The sequence below is a fragment of the Sphaeramia orbicularis genome, chromosome 3 (genome assembly GCF_902148855.1).
Source record: "Sphaeramia orbicularis chromosome 3, fSphaOr1.1, whole genome shotgun sequence".
NCBI classification, from domain to species: domain Eukaryota; kingdom Metazoa; phylum Chordata; class Actinopteri; order Kurtiformes; family Apogonidae; genus Sphaeramia; species Sphaeramia orbicularis.
The window spans coordinates 44,921,278-44,938,182 of record NC_043959.1 but is presented as its reverse complement, the minus strand read 5'-3'; the positions used below and the strand labels follow the sequence as shown (position 1 = coordinate 44,938,182).

General features: G+C 38.5%; 1 protein-coding gene across 2 annotated transcripts in view; it reads right to left on the bottom strand.

Annotated features, from left to right (window-relative positions):
* rcn1 (reticulocalbin 1, EF-hand calcium binding domain) overlaps positions 1-15,585 on the bottom strand; it is a 32,471-nt gene extending 16,886 nt beyond the window's left edge. The window contains exons 1-6 of one of the 2 annotated variants that reach the window (XM_030130809.1): positions 15,050-15,585; positions 13,140-13,333; positions 12,375-12,553; positions 10,843-10,903; positions 5,750-5,949; positions 2,435-2,558 (exon numbers count right to left, since the gene is read on the bottom strand). In XM_030130809.1, the coding sequence (XP_029986669.1) occupies positions 2,451-2,558; positions 5,750-5,949; positions 10,843-10,903; positions 12,375-12,553; positions 13,140-13,333; positions 15,050-15,273 (966 nt within the window). In that variant the 5' untranslated portion in view covers positions 15,274-15,585 and the 3' untranslated portion in view covers positions 2,435-2,450. Of the gene's footprint in view, positions 1-1,284; positions 2,559-5,749; positions 5,950-10,842; positions 10,904-12,374; positions 12,554-13,139; positions 13,334-15,049 lie in introns of those variants that run through there. The other variant, XM_030130808.1, reaches the window with a different exon arrangement.
* Between the last annotated feature and the right edge of the window lie 1,320 nt (positions 15,586-16,905).

The window sequence follows — 16,905 nt, the reverse complement described above, 5'->3', positions numbered from 1 at the left end:
TAACCTGTTCCCATTCATTTAAAATGACTTTGAATGTATTGAAAGAGACCAGTTCCTCCAGTTTGATCTCCTTCTGCAGAACATGTAAAGGCTTTTTTTTTCCCAGTTCTGTTTTGACTTTTGGAACTCGTCATGGTAACAGATCCTGGAACCAGATACTATAGTTATTTGAGTCATTCCAACAGATGTAGACAAACAAATATGATGGAAGCAGACCTAAAATACATTTATAGATAAAAGAATACTAGCGTTTTCGTCTGTGTTAAAAGCTCTATCCATTCAGCTCAAGTGTATAAAGGAAAATGAAGAGCTTTGAGGCCTGCAATAAACCTCAGTGCACCGTGATAAACAATATCAAGGGCATTTAAACACTGAGATGACGCGTTCATATAAATAATGTCCCATTAATCCAACACATACATAAAAGTGGCAACAACAACATCTACTGCAGACATCGCTGACAGATGGGTAAATACGGCCCAGTTTTGCATCTGTATAATGGATTCTCAGGAGAACTTTACACCGGATTAGGAACATAAGGATGAGGAGTGAACTAAATTTAAGACTACGTCCCGTTGCTCCTCTGTTAGTTTGATGTTGAGGTCAACGCTGCTTTTATTAACCCTCAAAGACCTGAACAGTTGCAGGAGACCAAAAGCATCTACTGATCTACAATGTTTAAGAACCTGTAAACCACTAATCCTGTCAATACGTTAAAAATACATGAAGTAAACTGTTTCTCAGCTTTTCGGCATTGTAAGATATGACTCATTTTGACTTTCAGACACTCCAAAATGAATGTGGAAACACCGTGAACTTGTGCAATATTGATTCACCAGTAAAACCCATGTAGATTGACATATGACAGACTGTTTTTATGTTCAGTTAATGACATATTTTGCTGAAAAAGTCACTTTTTATTGTTTTTTCAGGCTTTTAAAGTAAAAAGCAGTAAATTCAAGGAAAATAACTGATTATCACTGAAAAATGCAAAATCCAGAGGGTAGTATTGTAATAAATGGTGATAAATCACTTAACAAAGGTTAAATGTAGAGGAAAATGTATTTGAAAGTTGCTACATAATAGGTCTTTGAGTGTTATTGAGAGACATTGTGGTTTCTAACCATAAAGAAATATGTTTTTGTTAGGATCTCAGACTATTATTTAAAGGTTAACATTGAAAACATAAATGACTGTTCCTGGTTTGTTGTACCAGCACAAATGGCTCATACTCAGTGACTGAAATGCTCTTGTAGTATATATTACACACAAAACACAGTAGAGTCTCTATTATTTATTTTCACGTGGATGTTGAGCATGTTCATTGTGGAATAAAATACATATAAATATGTTTGAGGACTGTTTATGCAACTGAGGTTTAAGACACATTAACAGAAAAAGCACAGAGAGAAAAGAAAAAAGGCGTTCCGAGTGACATCACTTTCACAAAATAAAATCCAAAAACCAATTCTCATGGTCATTTCTTTGAGTTGTATAGGTCTATGCACTTTTCATACAAACTATATTGGCTGAAAAAAAAACAACAAAAAAACATTAAAAGACAAAAGGTGAATATATCCGACTGATATATACAATGCTGTGACTGTTGTAACGTAATGCAATAAGTTATTTGAGAAGAGCAAAGGAAATGTTCTCTCTTTCCTCTAAAAAAACAAAACAGCAACAAAAGTCAGTCTTATACTCCAGCTGTAACAAGTGTAACAAAACAGAAGTCAAAAAATGTAACATAGCACAAACTGTTGGCCTTGGAATAAATACAATTTAAACTAAGTACAAAGAAGGAAATTGTTCACAGGCTAAACTAAAACCCAACACGTGCAAAAACCATGCCACTGAACATCAGTTTATCAGTTCTTAAAGCATTCCACTAATCCGAAACAAACAAACAAGCAAAAATCTAACTTATTTGGCCGTAAAGAGTGTAAACAGAAACATCAAATGTGTCTTACGTTAAAAAATTCTAGCTGAACACTAAACATTTAGGAAGTTATTTCATCAATAAATAAAATCAGAATAAAAGCTCTGAACTGCAGTTTCACATTAACGTTTCTATCCAAAAAACTGCTCCTGTTTCTGATAAACTGTATCGCTCCGCATTCGGCTCGAGCAGGTTTTAATAAAGACTATCTACACAGATCTCTGAGGCAGCGACGCCGGCGATGCGGCTGGAAGGCACCATCGATGGAAGTGAAGTCCACTGGGTCTGGTTTTGCTCCTGAATGTCAGAAACAGAACCACTAAAGGACCTATAGTGTTAGTGGTCGGACCGAACCGTATCCATCCGCCCGTTTGGCATCCGCAGCGTACATCTGTCCCACTGTGACGACCAAAGGATGGAAGCGGTGATATGGTTGAGGGCGGAGGTCAAAGTCCTGTCGCTGAAGACTAAGTTATTCAGCGACCCCTCCTCATTCACACACACTCAGAACTCAGAGCTCATCATGGTTCCTGGTGAGGTCTTCTCCATAGTTGGTGGCCTGACTTCCAACGAACATGTTCCAGTTTTCAAGGATCTCATCCTTGGTCAGCATCTGGTCCTGAGAAGTGTGAGAAAAGAGGGATTTTGAGGTGGGTTTCCATCCAAAAGTACTGAAAATTTTCACACGCTTTTCAGAAAATCTGCAAAGAAATGTAAAAAAACAAACAACAGAAAGACAATACAGGCCGTGTGTTTTCGTCTAACAGCTACAAGGTTCTGTAAGTGATTCTCCAGACCTGGGCCTTTTTGAGTGCTTTTGTGTGTACCTGATCATCAAAATGTTTAGGTTACATTATTGTTGCTGTGCACTTGACCTAGGTATGGATAAAGGTCTGAGCACGTTCAATGGCTGCCACTGTGCTAAATGCTAATGCTAATGCTAATAGAAGGTGCTGTGCGTATGGAGGGAATGCATATACGTCACTTCCCCCCTGGGCCACGCCCCTCTAAGTCAGACTGAGTGGCAAAAACAAAGCGGCTCAACATGGCGGAGCATAGCAGTAACTACATCGACACCGGGAAAAATGTGGAATATAACATGAAATTAAAGACAACTGGACTGGACATGGATCCTTACAAGCTACCAAACAACAAGTGGTCTACGAACATTGATATGTGGACAGAAATCACGTATCCTGACATTTATATCAATCAATCAACCTTTATTTATAAAGCGCTTTTCATGCACAGATGCAACACAAAGTGCTTTACAGAATTAAAAACAATTACACAATAAAAACAGAATAACAATTACAAAGAAAACCCCTCCCTCCCACCCTCCATACTAGACACGCACGCACACACACACACACGCCCACACACTTACACACGCACACACACGCACACGCACACAACAGGGAGACATGGCATGGCACTGTGGATCAATGTGGATCATATGAACCTAATTTCAACGCCGGGAAAATACCCAATGCAAAACCTGAAAGCATACAAAAGATAAAGAGTTGTTGACATCCTCGTCATCGTTAATTAGAGGATTACAGCTGGTGAGTGCTTTCAATTCAACATACTATTGTTTTTGAGGTTTTATGTCAGTGCAGATGTATTTTCTTGGCGGTGATTGCCAAGGTAAAGGCCCAGCAGTAGTGCTCACAGTTCACTACTGATTTACTGGAGTTGAACCCTTAGTATTGACCCAAGTGAGTGGATGATCTACTGGTACTGTGGAGATTTAAGTAGAGTTAACATCAAATACTTGATACAACACAGCGACAACAGCTTTGTGCTAGAGTACCCCCTTATTTGGAAAACTAGGTTAGCCTCAGTTTAAGCTAGTTCACAAATTATGTAGAGCACAAGGTTCAGAATCACACAACTGAAGACAAAAATGTTTCAGTTATGAAATATAGAACTAAATGACAGATGCTAACATTAAGAGCTTAACTAAGAAGTAACGTTAGCCAAAACGATATGTAATTTAAGGTATGATTTTACGCAAGAACACAGCATAAATTAATGTTACCTGACACGAAATGGCAACCACAAATCCATGTTTTGTTGTCTGGATTCCAGTTATTTCTACGAATTGCAGCGATCCATGTGCTTCTTCTGTCTTTGGCTTTAGGTAGCCGCTAAAACGATAGCTCCGAGTGCTTTTTAAACCTATTTGTGCAATCAATGGCACAACAGCTGTTCCCCACTTTTTAGATTGTTCTAAAGTTTTCGCAGTATTCAAGCCAAAGCCGCTACTCATCTCCCTCTTTCTGCCACTCAGTGGACGGAACCGCGGCGACTTCCGCTAGCGGTGACGTCACGTGCATACCCTCTATTAGGGTGGGTCACATGCAGAGACTAAGGCCGTTTCTCAATACCAAGAACGCAGAGTACGGTCTTATGAACTTGGCGAGTACGGTCTTGGTAAGAACAGTCCCAGAGAGCGTACTTCCTATGAACAAAAGTCTGTCTGTAATTGGACCGGCTGTGTACTTGTGAACTTTCCTCCCTGTCTCTGCTGTATTTGTCATCTGCTCCCTAACGTATTTCCTTCAAATCACCGCAATGTCACTCGATTTGATTTCAATACATTTGTACTAGAATTTACATGTCATTTATACATTTTATACATTTTTCAAAAGTGTAATACATTTTGTCGGTTCAGTCGGGTACAGCTGACTGGGTCCCGTCCAAGCCAGTGGGCTCACGGCTGGGCCAGCATGAACCGCATCTAGGGAATTATTTCCCAGCTAAGTCTACAGGGTGGGGAAGCAAAATTTACAATATTTTGAGGCAGGGATTGAAAGACAGTGTATGACCAATTAGTTTATTGAAAGTCATGAGAATTTATTTGCCACAAGAAAATTGACATCATAGAAAATGTTTTTATTCTATGTGTCCTCCTTCTTTCTCAATAACTGCCTTCACACGCTTCCTGAAACTTGCGCAAGTGTTCTTCAAATATTCGGGTGACAACTTCTCCCATTCTTCTGTAAAAGTATCTTCCAGACTTTCTCCTAATAGTTTTGCTCATAGTCATTCTCTTCTTTCCATTATAAACAGTCTTTATGGACACTCCCAACTATTTTTGAAATCTTCTTGGGTGTGACGAGTGCATTCAGCAAATCACACACTTTTTGACGTTTGCTTTCCTGATTACTCATATGGGCAAAAGTTTCTGAAAAGGTATGGATAATAGTGTTAGGTATGATTATGACATCAATATATGTTTGGTTTCAAAACAATTGACATAGTGCCTGCTGAGAAAAAACAACTAAATGTTCATTGTAAATTTTGCTTCCCCACCCTGTACATGAGTCACCAACCAGTGCATCCTTGGTTTAAGCTAGCTGACAAGAACGACATCCAGGTATTCCATGCGTTCTTGGTTTATGCGAACTTGCAACTGAACAGCACTTGTACCACGACTGATGATGTTTCATGAGAACGGAAGAACCAACAACAACGCGTATTGAGAAACAGCCTAAATTGTCACTACGGAGATAATAAAGTGAACCAACCTTTAAATGTGTATTTCAATCCACTAGTGTTATGTGGATAGTAAGAGTTGGTTCTTCATCATCCCCATGGTTTCAAACAGTTCCATGCAGAACTTCATACAATAACATAACATCTCCAAATTTTCAATCCAGCAGATTTTAATCTATGCTTTTCCACCAATATTTTTCCTGATATAAGTAAGAAATAGCCAACACATAGAGTTATTATAAAATAAGTGAAGCACCCGATAACTAGAACCATGACTCACTGATGAAGGTAAAGGATAACATACGGTACCTTGTCCTGGTCCGACTCGTACACCAGATGTCTGGCCTCAGCCTGAGCGTGATCATAGTCTTGGGGCATAATCCAGTGGCGGATCTCATCCTGGTCCATTTTACCATCTTTGTTCAAGTCTCGGAAGTCAGAGAACTGTTCCCTCTCAGTCCTGACCCAGTCCGGCTCTGGACCGCCGTCCTCATGAGCAAACATATCCGCTGAAAAAGATGAACAGAGAATGATGTTACAACAACAAATACAACGTCTTACTGAGAAGTTAGTCATCTGGGATGAAGTTTACAAGTGTATAATATATTTATACGCTGTATGGCCTAAAAAAGTTACACAATATTTCACTGGTTTGCCTTTATGTTTGTTTAGAGGATGCATTCACTCGTGCCATGTAATGCTTATGCAGTCTCACAATAAATATCATAGCCTTTATTTCTGTCCAAGGCTGCATTATTTATTTATTTATTTTTTAGTTTTTAAGGACTTTATTTTTCCATTTTCAAATAAGCATCTACATCAGCATAGGACACATGAAGTAGTCCAAGGCAAAACAACATACAAACATCAAACCCCACCCACCTACCCGCTCAGAGAGAAGATAAAAAAAATATATATATATATTTTTTTTAAATCAAGAGAAAAGGGGGCACACATTTAGACTGTCTTTTATCATGAAAAAAAATTAAAATGAAGATAACAGTCTGATGCATAATGGTTGCATTAACAGTCTGTCTTTTTGTAAGCAGTTATTTGATACCAAGGGTCACTGCAAAAATGAGGACAGAAAAGAAGAAAGAGAAGGAATGAAGAAGTCTGCTGAAAGTGGATGCCTTGAATGAAATTTACAAAAGGGTTCCAAGTTAAAGTGAAATCCCTACGCTTTTATCTATTCTGTATCTAAGAGCTGCATTATTTTTTGACCTTAGATCTTGTATTGATGATGGAGAGACAGACCAAAGTGTAAATTCTTCTCCATCACATCTAAAAAGATTCTCTGTGGTGGCCAATCCATGTATGAAAATGATGTTTCATGCTCTCTGAACTATTCTTTGAAAAGCCCGGTGTGGTCTGATCTTTATGATCTCTATTAAACTGATGGTTGTTCAAGAAATGAGGAGCTACTCACTGCATCAGCTAGGGTTAAAGAACATGTTTCCAGATGAAACGTAATTATCACTGCAGGAATTATCCATTTGAAGACTGTTACCTTTTTGTTTTGGTAAATCCAAGCAGTGACTTTTTTTGGAAGGCAGCATATGTAAGTTGTTAAGTAAGTAATGTAAGTTTCTTGCACTAGTCGCTCTTATGCTGCGTTCCAGGCAACCCGTAACTCGTGTTTGTCCAACCTTCAACTGGTGAAGATGCACTGGAATGGCAGTCAAACCTGTGGCTTCCTACCTGTGAACTCATACTAGATCGATGTACTCGCAGTTCTGAGCTCTGACGTCACATAGCCCATGAAACAACCATGGCGGCCCCCCATGGATGCGGTGTTAATGCAAATTGTTCATTAAAACAAGGTATTGCAAATTATTATAGAGCAGCTCAAATAAACCCACTGGTTGATATCTGTAACCCATCCTACGTAGCTAAATGGAAAGAAATTGAAAACCAAAACAACAATATTCCCATACCGGCTGTGATTGGTAATGTAGATTTAGTAAACAAAATGACTACACTCAATCCATGGTCTGAAACTGCTCTTAGGATCTGGGCAAAGCTGGTAAAAGAAAGCAATGAATTGTGTCTGATGATTAGGTGGGTAGCATTTGATGAAGATTTTATTCCAAATAAGACTGACAAGAATTTCAAGACATGGATCAGAAAAGGATTAGTGAAATACAGTGACCTTTTTCATAAAGGCTGTCTTAGAAGCTTTCAAGAAATAAAACAGATTTACCATCTTGACAACTCAGATTTCTATAGGTTTTTACAAATCCGTCATTATTTGGACAAAATGAACAAAGTAGATCTAGACAGACCACTTAGTGGAATAATGACAATTTTACTGAAATCCTATAAATCATACCCAAACAACAAACTAATATCAAGACTGTACACCGAATTACAAAACATTAGGGCCGAAAATACGGTTTATATGAAAGAAAAGTGGGAAAAGGAGGGCAATTTTGAATTGACTATGGAATAATGGACTAAAATACAAGAAAATATATGGAAAAGTACATCTTCACTTAGTTGGAGAGAATTTGCATGGAAAAGTGTGATTCGCTTTTTTAGAACACCTGCACAAAAAGGTTTAAATGTAGATACATCATGCTGGAGACAGTGTGGGGTGAAAAAAGCTATCACCATCATATTTTTTGGAGCTGTCCCAAATTATCTCCCTTTTGGGAAAAAATCAGGACTAGTATTGACAAAGTCATGAAAATAAACACGCCTTTAAATTTTGAGAATATGTTCTTAGGTAAACGACCAGGTGGTATAAAAGGATTTTGTAAAACATATCTGTGGAATATCTTGTTGATTGCCAGCAAAAAAGTGATCACTAGGAAATGGTTGACAGACAAGACACCCTCGCTGGACGAATGGAAGGACCTTGTTAGAGAAATCGCTCAAATGGAAGAACTCACCTTTACACTAAGACTGGACCATGACAAATTCAAGGAATGCTGGAGACCATGGATAGACTTTATAAATACTTAAAAAGAACATACTTGACGCCCATTGTTCAATTGCTACTCAACTGCTCTCTTTGTTTGTTTGGTTTTTTATGTTTGTTTGTTTTTTTGTTTGTTTGTTTTTTGTCTTGTTTTATAAAAAACAAAACTATCAATGTATAAAATATGTAAATCTTGCACTGTAAACCAAATAAAAACTTGAATTAAAAAAACAAACAAAACAAGGTATTGCTCTAACATAATTTATCCGCAAATGGTGTGCATAATCAGCAGCTGCTCTAGTGTTAGCTAGTTTTCAGTCCATTGAGGACAAGAATAGATTAATACCAAATACGTATCCAAATATACAACTAACATAACATAAAAGGTATAACAGCTTCTCTTGCCTTATGCGCCATTTTTCCCTCAAATAAGCAAGGAGCAAACACCTCTGGCGATAGAAATGATTGTAAATGAGCATAAGCCCCGTACAGTCCACCATGCTAGTTTGTTTACATCTAACTACCACAGTTCCTTGCGCTCAGGCAGTTTGGCGTGACTTGCCTGGAACGTTACATAGTCGTGAGTCATGGTTTGAAGTTGTGACTTATGGGCTCAAAAAACCTGACTGGAATGCAGCATTATAAATGTGTATAAACCCTTAGATCAGGGGTGTCAGACTCAGTTTAGTTCAGGGGCCACATCCAGCCTAATATGGTATAAAGTGGGCCGGACCAGTAAAATAGTATAAATAATAGGATAAAAACTTTTGAGTGAAAAAAGTAAATTCCGTAATGAAAATGTTTACATCTAGGATTTGTACTTGAACATAACATGAACAAATATGAACCTGAAAATTATTTAGTAAAATAAGTGCAATGTTAACAGTATTACACTTTAGTTTATCATTATACACGTGAATCACAACTTAGAGATCACAGTGGATCTAGAAATATGCAAAACATTAAATACCAGGGAGAATATTATTAAAATTTCACATACTTCTCTTAAGACATTTCAGATATTCACATTTTTTTGTTAAAGACTAGTCTGTAAATGTAAACATTTTTGTGTAATTTTACTGTTTTAAAACTAAAACAAAGACACAAATGTACAGTTTTCATTATTTAATGGTTATTATGATAGTATTTTACTGGTCTGATCCACTTTAGATTGAATTGACCTAAAATGATTTTAACATCCTTGATTGTTTATATCTTCAGTGTAATTTTTGCAATTTCACAAATTCATCCCAGGGGCCGGATTGAACCCTTTGGCGGGCCGGATTTGGCCCCCGGGCCACATGTTTGACACCTGTGCAATTAATCGAAATTCAATTACGATTTCAATTATTACACGCAACGATTACAAAAATGATGTAATCGAGAAAAAACGATTATTAATTTTGAGTTGTTTTAATTCACGCGCATGCAAGCTCCCATGAGCTGCTCTGCCCCGCCCCCCTCTAAGCTCCAGCTGCCAGCTAGCCGGCAGGTCCACCCCAAGAGGAAAGTTGTACCTAGCGGTCTGGAAAAATGGCAGAAGAATCACAGCAGAAGTGCTTGGTAAACAAAAAAGGCAAGTCAAATTCAATTGTATGGAATCACTTTGGGTTTGATGAAGAAGACGAAGAGCAAAAACACATCACGTGCAAAAAGTGTTTCGTAGTTGTGTCCGTACCGACCGCTAACACAACAAACCTTTTTAACCATCTAAAGTTTAACCACCGCCACCTTTATCGTAATCTTATGAAAAACTAAAACGCATAAAAACAACTTCGTCCGCAATGCAATCTTCAGTCTCCGAATCTCTTTACGCTGCAACTCCCGTATTAACCTAACCCTAACCCGTATAACCCTAACGTACGTATTCTAGATGGCTGATGTATACAGAAGGCCTGAACTGAAACCTCACGGCACGCCACTGAATTTACTGTTTCATACTACATTGACCATACTTGAATTTATAAATTGCACTTTACGTGAGTTTTTTTTTTTTTTATTGCTACAGTTCTATGGCAAGTCTATAGCAGTTTAATTACAGTGCACTATTTATTCACAAAAGGAAACATACTTGAATTTACAGTACACTCATTTGCATTCAAAGATTTTTTTGTTTCAAACAAAAGTGAACATACTTTGTTTTAGTGGTTAAAAGCTTTATTTATGTTTAAAGAGTATATTTTACATTGCTTTGCAAGAAAAAAATAAACAACTTTAAGGTTAACAAATAATCGTTTTTAATAATCGTGATTTCAATTATTGCTAAAATAATCGTGATTTTTTTTTTTTTTTCTATAATCGAGCAGCCCTACCTGTACCTTAGATCATCTCAAAACACTGCAAGTTTTTCCTCCTTTAAAAATACTTCAATCCTTTGTTTTTTACTATATTCTTCCTGATCGATCCCTTTAAATTTCCCACAATTTTATAACTGAACGTGATTTAACTTGATGCATTTCATTCCATTTCTTCAACTCACCGATGTACTCGTCCTCGTCCACATGTCCGTCGCCGTTCTTGTCAATGTCCTCCAGGGTTTCCTGCGTTCAAAACAAGTTAATGATGTCATTAAAAGGAGACACACTGGTCCACAACAGGGGGCCTTTCACTTTGAGTAATAAAAGAGAAACATGTCACCCGGGGCGTTGTGAGTGGATGTTGGAGGGTCGTCTTACAGCCGGGTTAGTGCACTCTGACGCCACAATTATGTGACTGTGTGCTGATGAGAGCCCCACCCTGTTCACTGTAAGCCGCCATCCACTCAGTCCCAGCATAAGCAGAACACATGTTAAAGTCATGAGCGGCGGCTATCTCTGAGAATGCTGGTTAACCACAGTAATGCAGCAATTATTACGCATCCGAACACATCCACTAGCAACACACCGACAAAACAACTGCACGCATCTCTTCCTGCAGGTGAGACACCATCTCCGAACTCTGCTGAATGATTAATGGACATGTAGCTTCTGTGGTCTAATAGCTGCCTAATAATACAGCAGAGCATCTATTCATCCATTTTCTAAAGCACTTACCCTCTGCTAGGTCAGATGTACACACAGAATAGATATTCATAAAAAATAAAAAACCTGTAAACATCGGAAAAGACGATCCTTTCATAAGCACGCTACTATGAAAATAAACACTGCATGTCATGATGTTGTCTTCGGCATGATATGAATTCATCGTTTCTGCGCATTGAGAAAGAGCTGCATGTTTAAACAAAGTGTTATGATAATCTGTGTGTGGCTGGTATTTAAGGAGCTCATGACTTGGGATTTCTGCCTGAACGTGCACTAGCAGCTCCACTGGTTATCTGTAACACTAACCTACAATCATGTCATTTCTGTGTGTTTCCACCTATGCATCACACACCATTACACCACTATCAAACAGCTCAGCGTTGTCGTTTGTGTAAAAGGCGGCTGTAGCTATCTTCGATCGACCTCGCCCCTGGTAGTTGCGCGACGCTTTCTTTTATTTCGTCTTAATATCAGGCAGATTTAGCACAATCTGTGAAGCTGCCACTCGCTGAACGGTACTTCGGTAACACTTCTGTGACATCATAAAAATGAGCGATTAATAATTAACTCTGTCAAATGGGTAGTACAACTTTTATGAACGCAGAAACATAGTGCATCACTGTGAACATTTGCCACGCAACTGTTCCATGAAGCCAAATTTATATTTAAAGATCGAGTCTTAAATAGGACATCCGGTCCATCCCACTGGACATGTTCCGAAAAAAAAAAAAAAAAAAAAAAAAATCTACAGACTCAATCATTTCTATGCTGAGTTAAATTTTCATTTGTGAGTCATCTGAATGTAGCACATTTACCCAAGTATACCACCACATTATTTAGGAATTAAAGTCTGTTCCTGTGATGTAAAAATAATTCAGTTTTAGGAGCGTTTCATTGCTGGATTATTCACGCCTTGTTCTTTACCCCCATTAAAATCCCAGTGAGTCGGGCCTTTCTAATCATACTCAGAATGTGGTTACCGAGAACTCACCAGAACCACAATATCCTTCATGTGCTCAAACTCCTCAGGGTGGAGGAAGGCTGTGAACTCCTCTCTGTCGGCTGCCCCGTCCCCGTTCAGATCGGCCGTCTTGAACCTCCTCTCATCACGGGGCAGCATCTTCTTGAAGCTGAACTGGTCTGTGGCCTCCTCGAATTCCTCTGGGTTGGCTGAGGAGGTCATTTACAGTCAGGTTTAGTTAAAAAGCAGCTGTGTGATACTAAATTAGAGGTAGACCGATATATGGATTTTTTTTCCAATATCGGCCTTATTTTTTTTTGTGAAAGCCGACATTTGATCAGATGTAAAACTGTTATAAGATATTTGATCAGGCACCTGTGTGGGCAGCACTTGAAGTTCAGTAAATGTTAAAAGAGTACTATGTGTACATGTATTAATAATTTCATTTATACTGCTGCACAAAAATCTAAATTATCTGAGTGTTTCAATTGATGTGTTTGTTTAAATGGGTCAGTATTTTGTTTTGTTCATATCTATTGTGCCTTTTGTCTGGTGTTTGATTTTTGGTGTCTTATAAGCCCATGTAAGGGCTGGGCATGTTTTTTAAGCAAGACACAATAATAAAAACATTCATTCATTCATTGTATTTTATGGTCAATGTGTCTAAAAAAAAAAAAAAATCAGCCTTAAATATGGGCCTTAAAAATTGACTGTAGATATCGGCCATCAGCCTTAGAAAAACCCATATCGGTCGACCTCTATACTTAATAATACTGCACCGACACTCAAACATACCAAGGTAGTATCCATATGTCGCCTGTTTGTACTCATCCCATGAAATCTTGTTGTCTTTGTTGAGGTCGTAATCTGTCCACACCTTGGCCACGTTCTCGTAAACATAACGCTTCTGTACACGTTTTATCCAGGTCTTGAGTTCTGCTGTGGTGATGTAGCCGTCAGTGTCGCCATCGATCCTGTCGACTATTTTACTAAAACGAGAAGAGAAAAACACAGAATACTTAGCATCTTTTTAAGACTATTTAAGCCCTGTTTCATGTCTTTGCTGCTCTGGTCTAAACTGTGATGTCACTGATCTGATTATGAACCAATAGTAGTGATGATTGACACTATTTGTACTGAGAATGATGAGTCTGATAAGTCCTAAACTACAGGTGTCAAACATGCAGCCCGGGGGCCAAATCCAGCCCGCCAAAGGGTTCAATCCGGCCCGCGGGATGAATTTGTGAAATGCAAAAATTATACTGAATATTTTAACAATCAAGGATATAAAAATCATTTTAGGTCAATTCAACTAAAGTGGGTCAGACCAGTAAAATACTATCATAATAACCTATAAATAATGAAAAAACACAAATTTTCCTCCTTGTTTTAGTGCAAAAAAAAAAAAAAAAAGTTAAATACACAAAAATGTTTACATTTAGACTAGCCCTTTCACAAAAAATGTAAAAACCAGAACAAATATGAACAACCTGAAATGTCTTAATAGAAGTATGTGGAATTTTAACAATATTCTACCTGTTATTAAATGTTTGGTGCATTTGTAGATCCACCGTGATCTTTAAGTTATAATATACATGTATAAATAATAAACTGAAGCATAATTTTGCTAAAATTGCACTTATTTTTCTTTACAATTTTTAAGTTGTTCATATTTGTTCATGTTATGTTCAAGTAGAGTTTGTAGATGTAAACATTTTCAATACGGAATTTGACCTTTTTTTTTTTTTTTCCTTTTTTTTTTTTTAATCAAAAACAGAGAATATTTTGGAGTTTACATTATTTCTAAGTTTTTATCCTGTTATTTATATTATTTTACTGGTCTGGCCCACTTTATAACATATTAGTCTGTATGTGGCCTCTGAACTAAAATGAGTTTGACACCCCTGTCCTAAACTGTTGCTCACTTGGTGGCAAACACACAACTGGATAAATATTTGTTGAGACCTTTTAAACCATAAGGGATGTGTCTTAAATTAGTCTGTTTTTGGGAGGAGGAGCAGCCAAGCCCATTTTAGTAAAAAAAAAAAAAAAATGCAGTGGGGCTGCGGTGTATTCTTAGACTTGGGTTGCCACGTTGTGATGTTACATGAGTCCTCCCACTCTGAACACCACAAGGAAGACTTTCAGCCAACGTGTGTTACATGGTGCCAACTTGTCATCATCACTGATAAGCTTGCATGACACACAAGCCAAAAAAAAAAAAAAAAAAAAAACCCTATCTATTGTGTGCACATACTAAAGTTTGCAGATCTACTGCCACATGATCTTAACTCCAACTCCATCACCTCCAAATGTTTTTTTTAATATCATCTATAATTAAGATTTCAGCAACAGTAATTAACCCTATATAGGAGTGTGTGCGAATAGAGCCCTTGGCACAATAATGCACTGGTTTATGTACTGCTCAGATTTGCTAACATGCACATCTTTCTCAGGCACTTGTGCTTTGAGATGTTAAATTTTAATGTTCTCAGCTTGGAAAGTTACACGCAAACAGACTTGAGAAGTGAGTCTGCGCGATTTTACAAAAGGAAAGAGCTCCACGGAGGCTGTGACAGTGGATGGCACAGGCTTCATGTCAGGAAGGCACTCCTGATGGTGTGGATGTTTAAAAACAACAACAACAACAACAACAACAACAAAAAGACGCAGCTCATGTAGGGGTCCTGATGGCACACCCTTACCTCAGCCTGTCCTTGCTCTCTTCTGGGCTGAGCTGGTCAAATGTTCTGGCCTCATCCTTCCCCAGAAAGGCCTCATGGTCGTACTGGTAGCTCTTATTGTCTTCGTGGGCTTGCCTGCTCAGCTCCGGATCCGGGTGGATTATTCTTTCTTTGCGTAATGTTGGTTTCCCGTGCACCACCACAGTGCAAAGGAGCAGAGCGCACACGAAGCTGAGGACGTCCATCAGTCACAGGGATGAAGCCCACTCCTCAGATGTTTCCAAACAGGCCGATGACACCACAATGCACATGAAGCAAAGCGGCTACGTAGCCACTTCTTCCCCTGTCTGTGCTCTGACAAACACACAAACGCACCAGCCCTTTTTCCTTTTCCTCAGCTGCGGTGCGTAAAATAATGCGCGCATCCAAAAAAAAAAAAAAAAACACCGCGACGCGTTAAGGAAAACACCTGAGTGTCCGTGGAGAACACCTACAGCTTTCACTCAAATGAATTTAGGCAATCCTGTTCCCGTTTCCTGACGAGGGAGCGCAACCAAGCCGGGATTTCCTGGCGGCTTACGCACAGCCAATCACAGTGTCCGTTTCAGACGTGGTCCGGCCTCGTCCGCTGCCACGATCCCTGTCATTGGTCCACGGCATGTCGGTAACGGAGGAGGATTTCAGGCGCCACGTTGCAAGTTGACGCGCAAAATCTGGGCTCGTTTTGGAAACAGACAGCGTGGATGTGATCAGTCATACACCAGGGACATACTGGAGGTGTATTACAGTTTTTCCTCAACTGCTAAAACACATTTCACAAAAAATTTTCCTCCATTTTTCCAAAACTCTAAACACAGCACACTTTTCTAAAGCTACATAAATACAACTACAGGGTGTCCCATAAGTCTCCACACATAGGAGACATAATACATTCCATACATACAGGGTGGGGAAGCAAAATTTACAATGAACATTTAGTTGTTTTTTTCTCAGCAGGCACTACGTCAGTTGTTTTGAAACCAAACATATATTGATGTCATAATCATACCTAACACTATTATCCATACCTTTTCACAAACTTTTGCCCATATGAGTAATCAGGAAAGCAAACGTCAAAGAGTGTGTGATTTGCTGAATGCACTCATCACACCAAAGGAGATTTCAAAAATAGTTGGAGTGTCCATAAAGACTGTTTATAATGGAAAGAAGAGAATGACTATGAGCAAAACTATTACCAGAAAGTCTGGAAGATACTATTAAAGAAGAATGGGAGAAGTTGTCACCCGAATATTTGAGGAACACTTGCGCAAGTTTCAGGAAGCGTGTGAAGGCAGTTATTGAGAAAGAAGGAGGACACATAGAATAAAAACATTTTCTATTATGTCAATTTTCTTGTGGCAAATAAATTCTCATGACTTTCAATAAACTAATTGGTCATACACTGTCTTTCAATCCCTGCCTCAAAATATTGTAAATTTTGCTTCCCCACCCTGTATATGGTTCTAACATGTACAGGGGTTGGACAAAATAATGGAAACACCTTAAAAAATCAACAAAATATAATTTAATATGGTGTAGGTCCGCCTTTTGCGGCAATTACAGCCTCAATTCTCCAAGGTATTGATTCATACAACTTGTGAATTGTTTCCAAAGGAATTTTAAGCCATTCTTCAGTTAGAATTACCCTCCAACTCTGTTAGAGACGATGGCGGTGGAAATCGACGTCTTACTTGAATCTCTAAAACTGACCATAAATGCTCAATAATGTTGAGGTCTGGGGACTGTGCCGGCCATACGAGATGCTCAACTTCATTAGAATGTTCCTCATGCCATTCTTTAACAATTCTAGCTGTATGGATTGGGGCATTATCATCTTG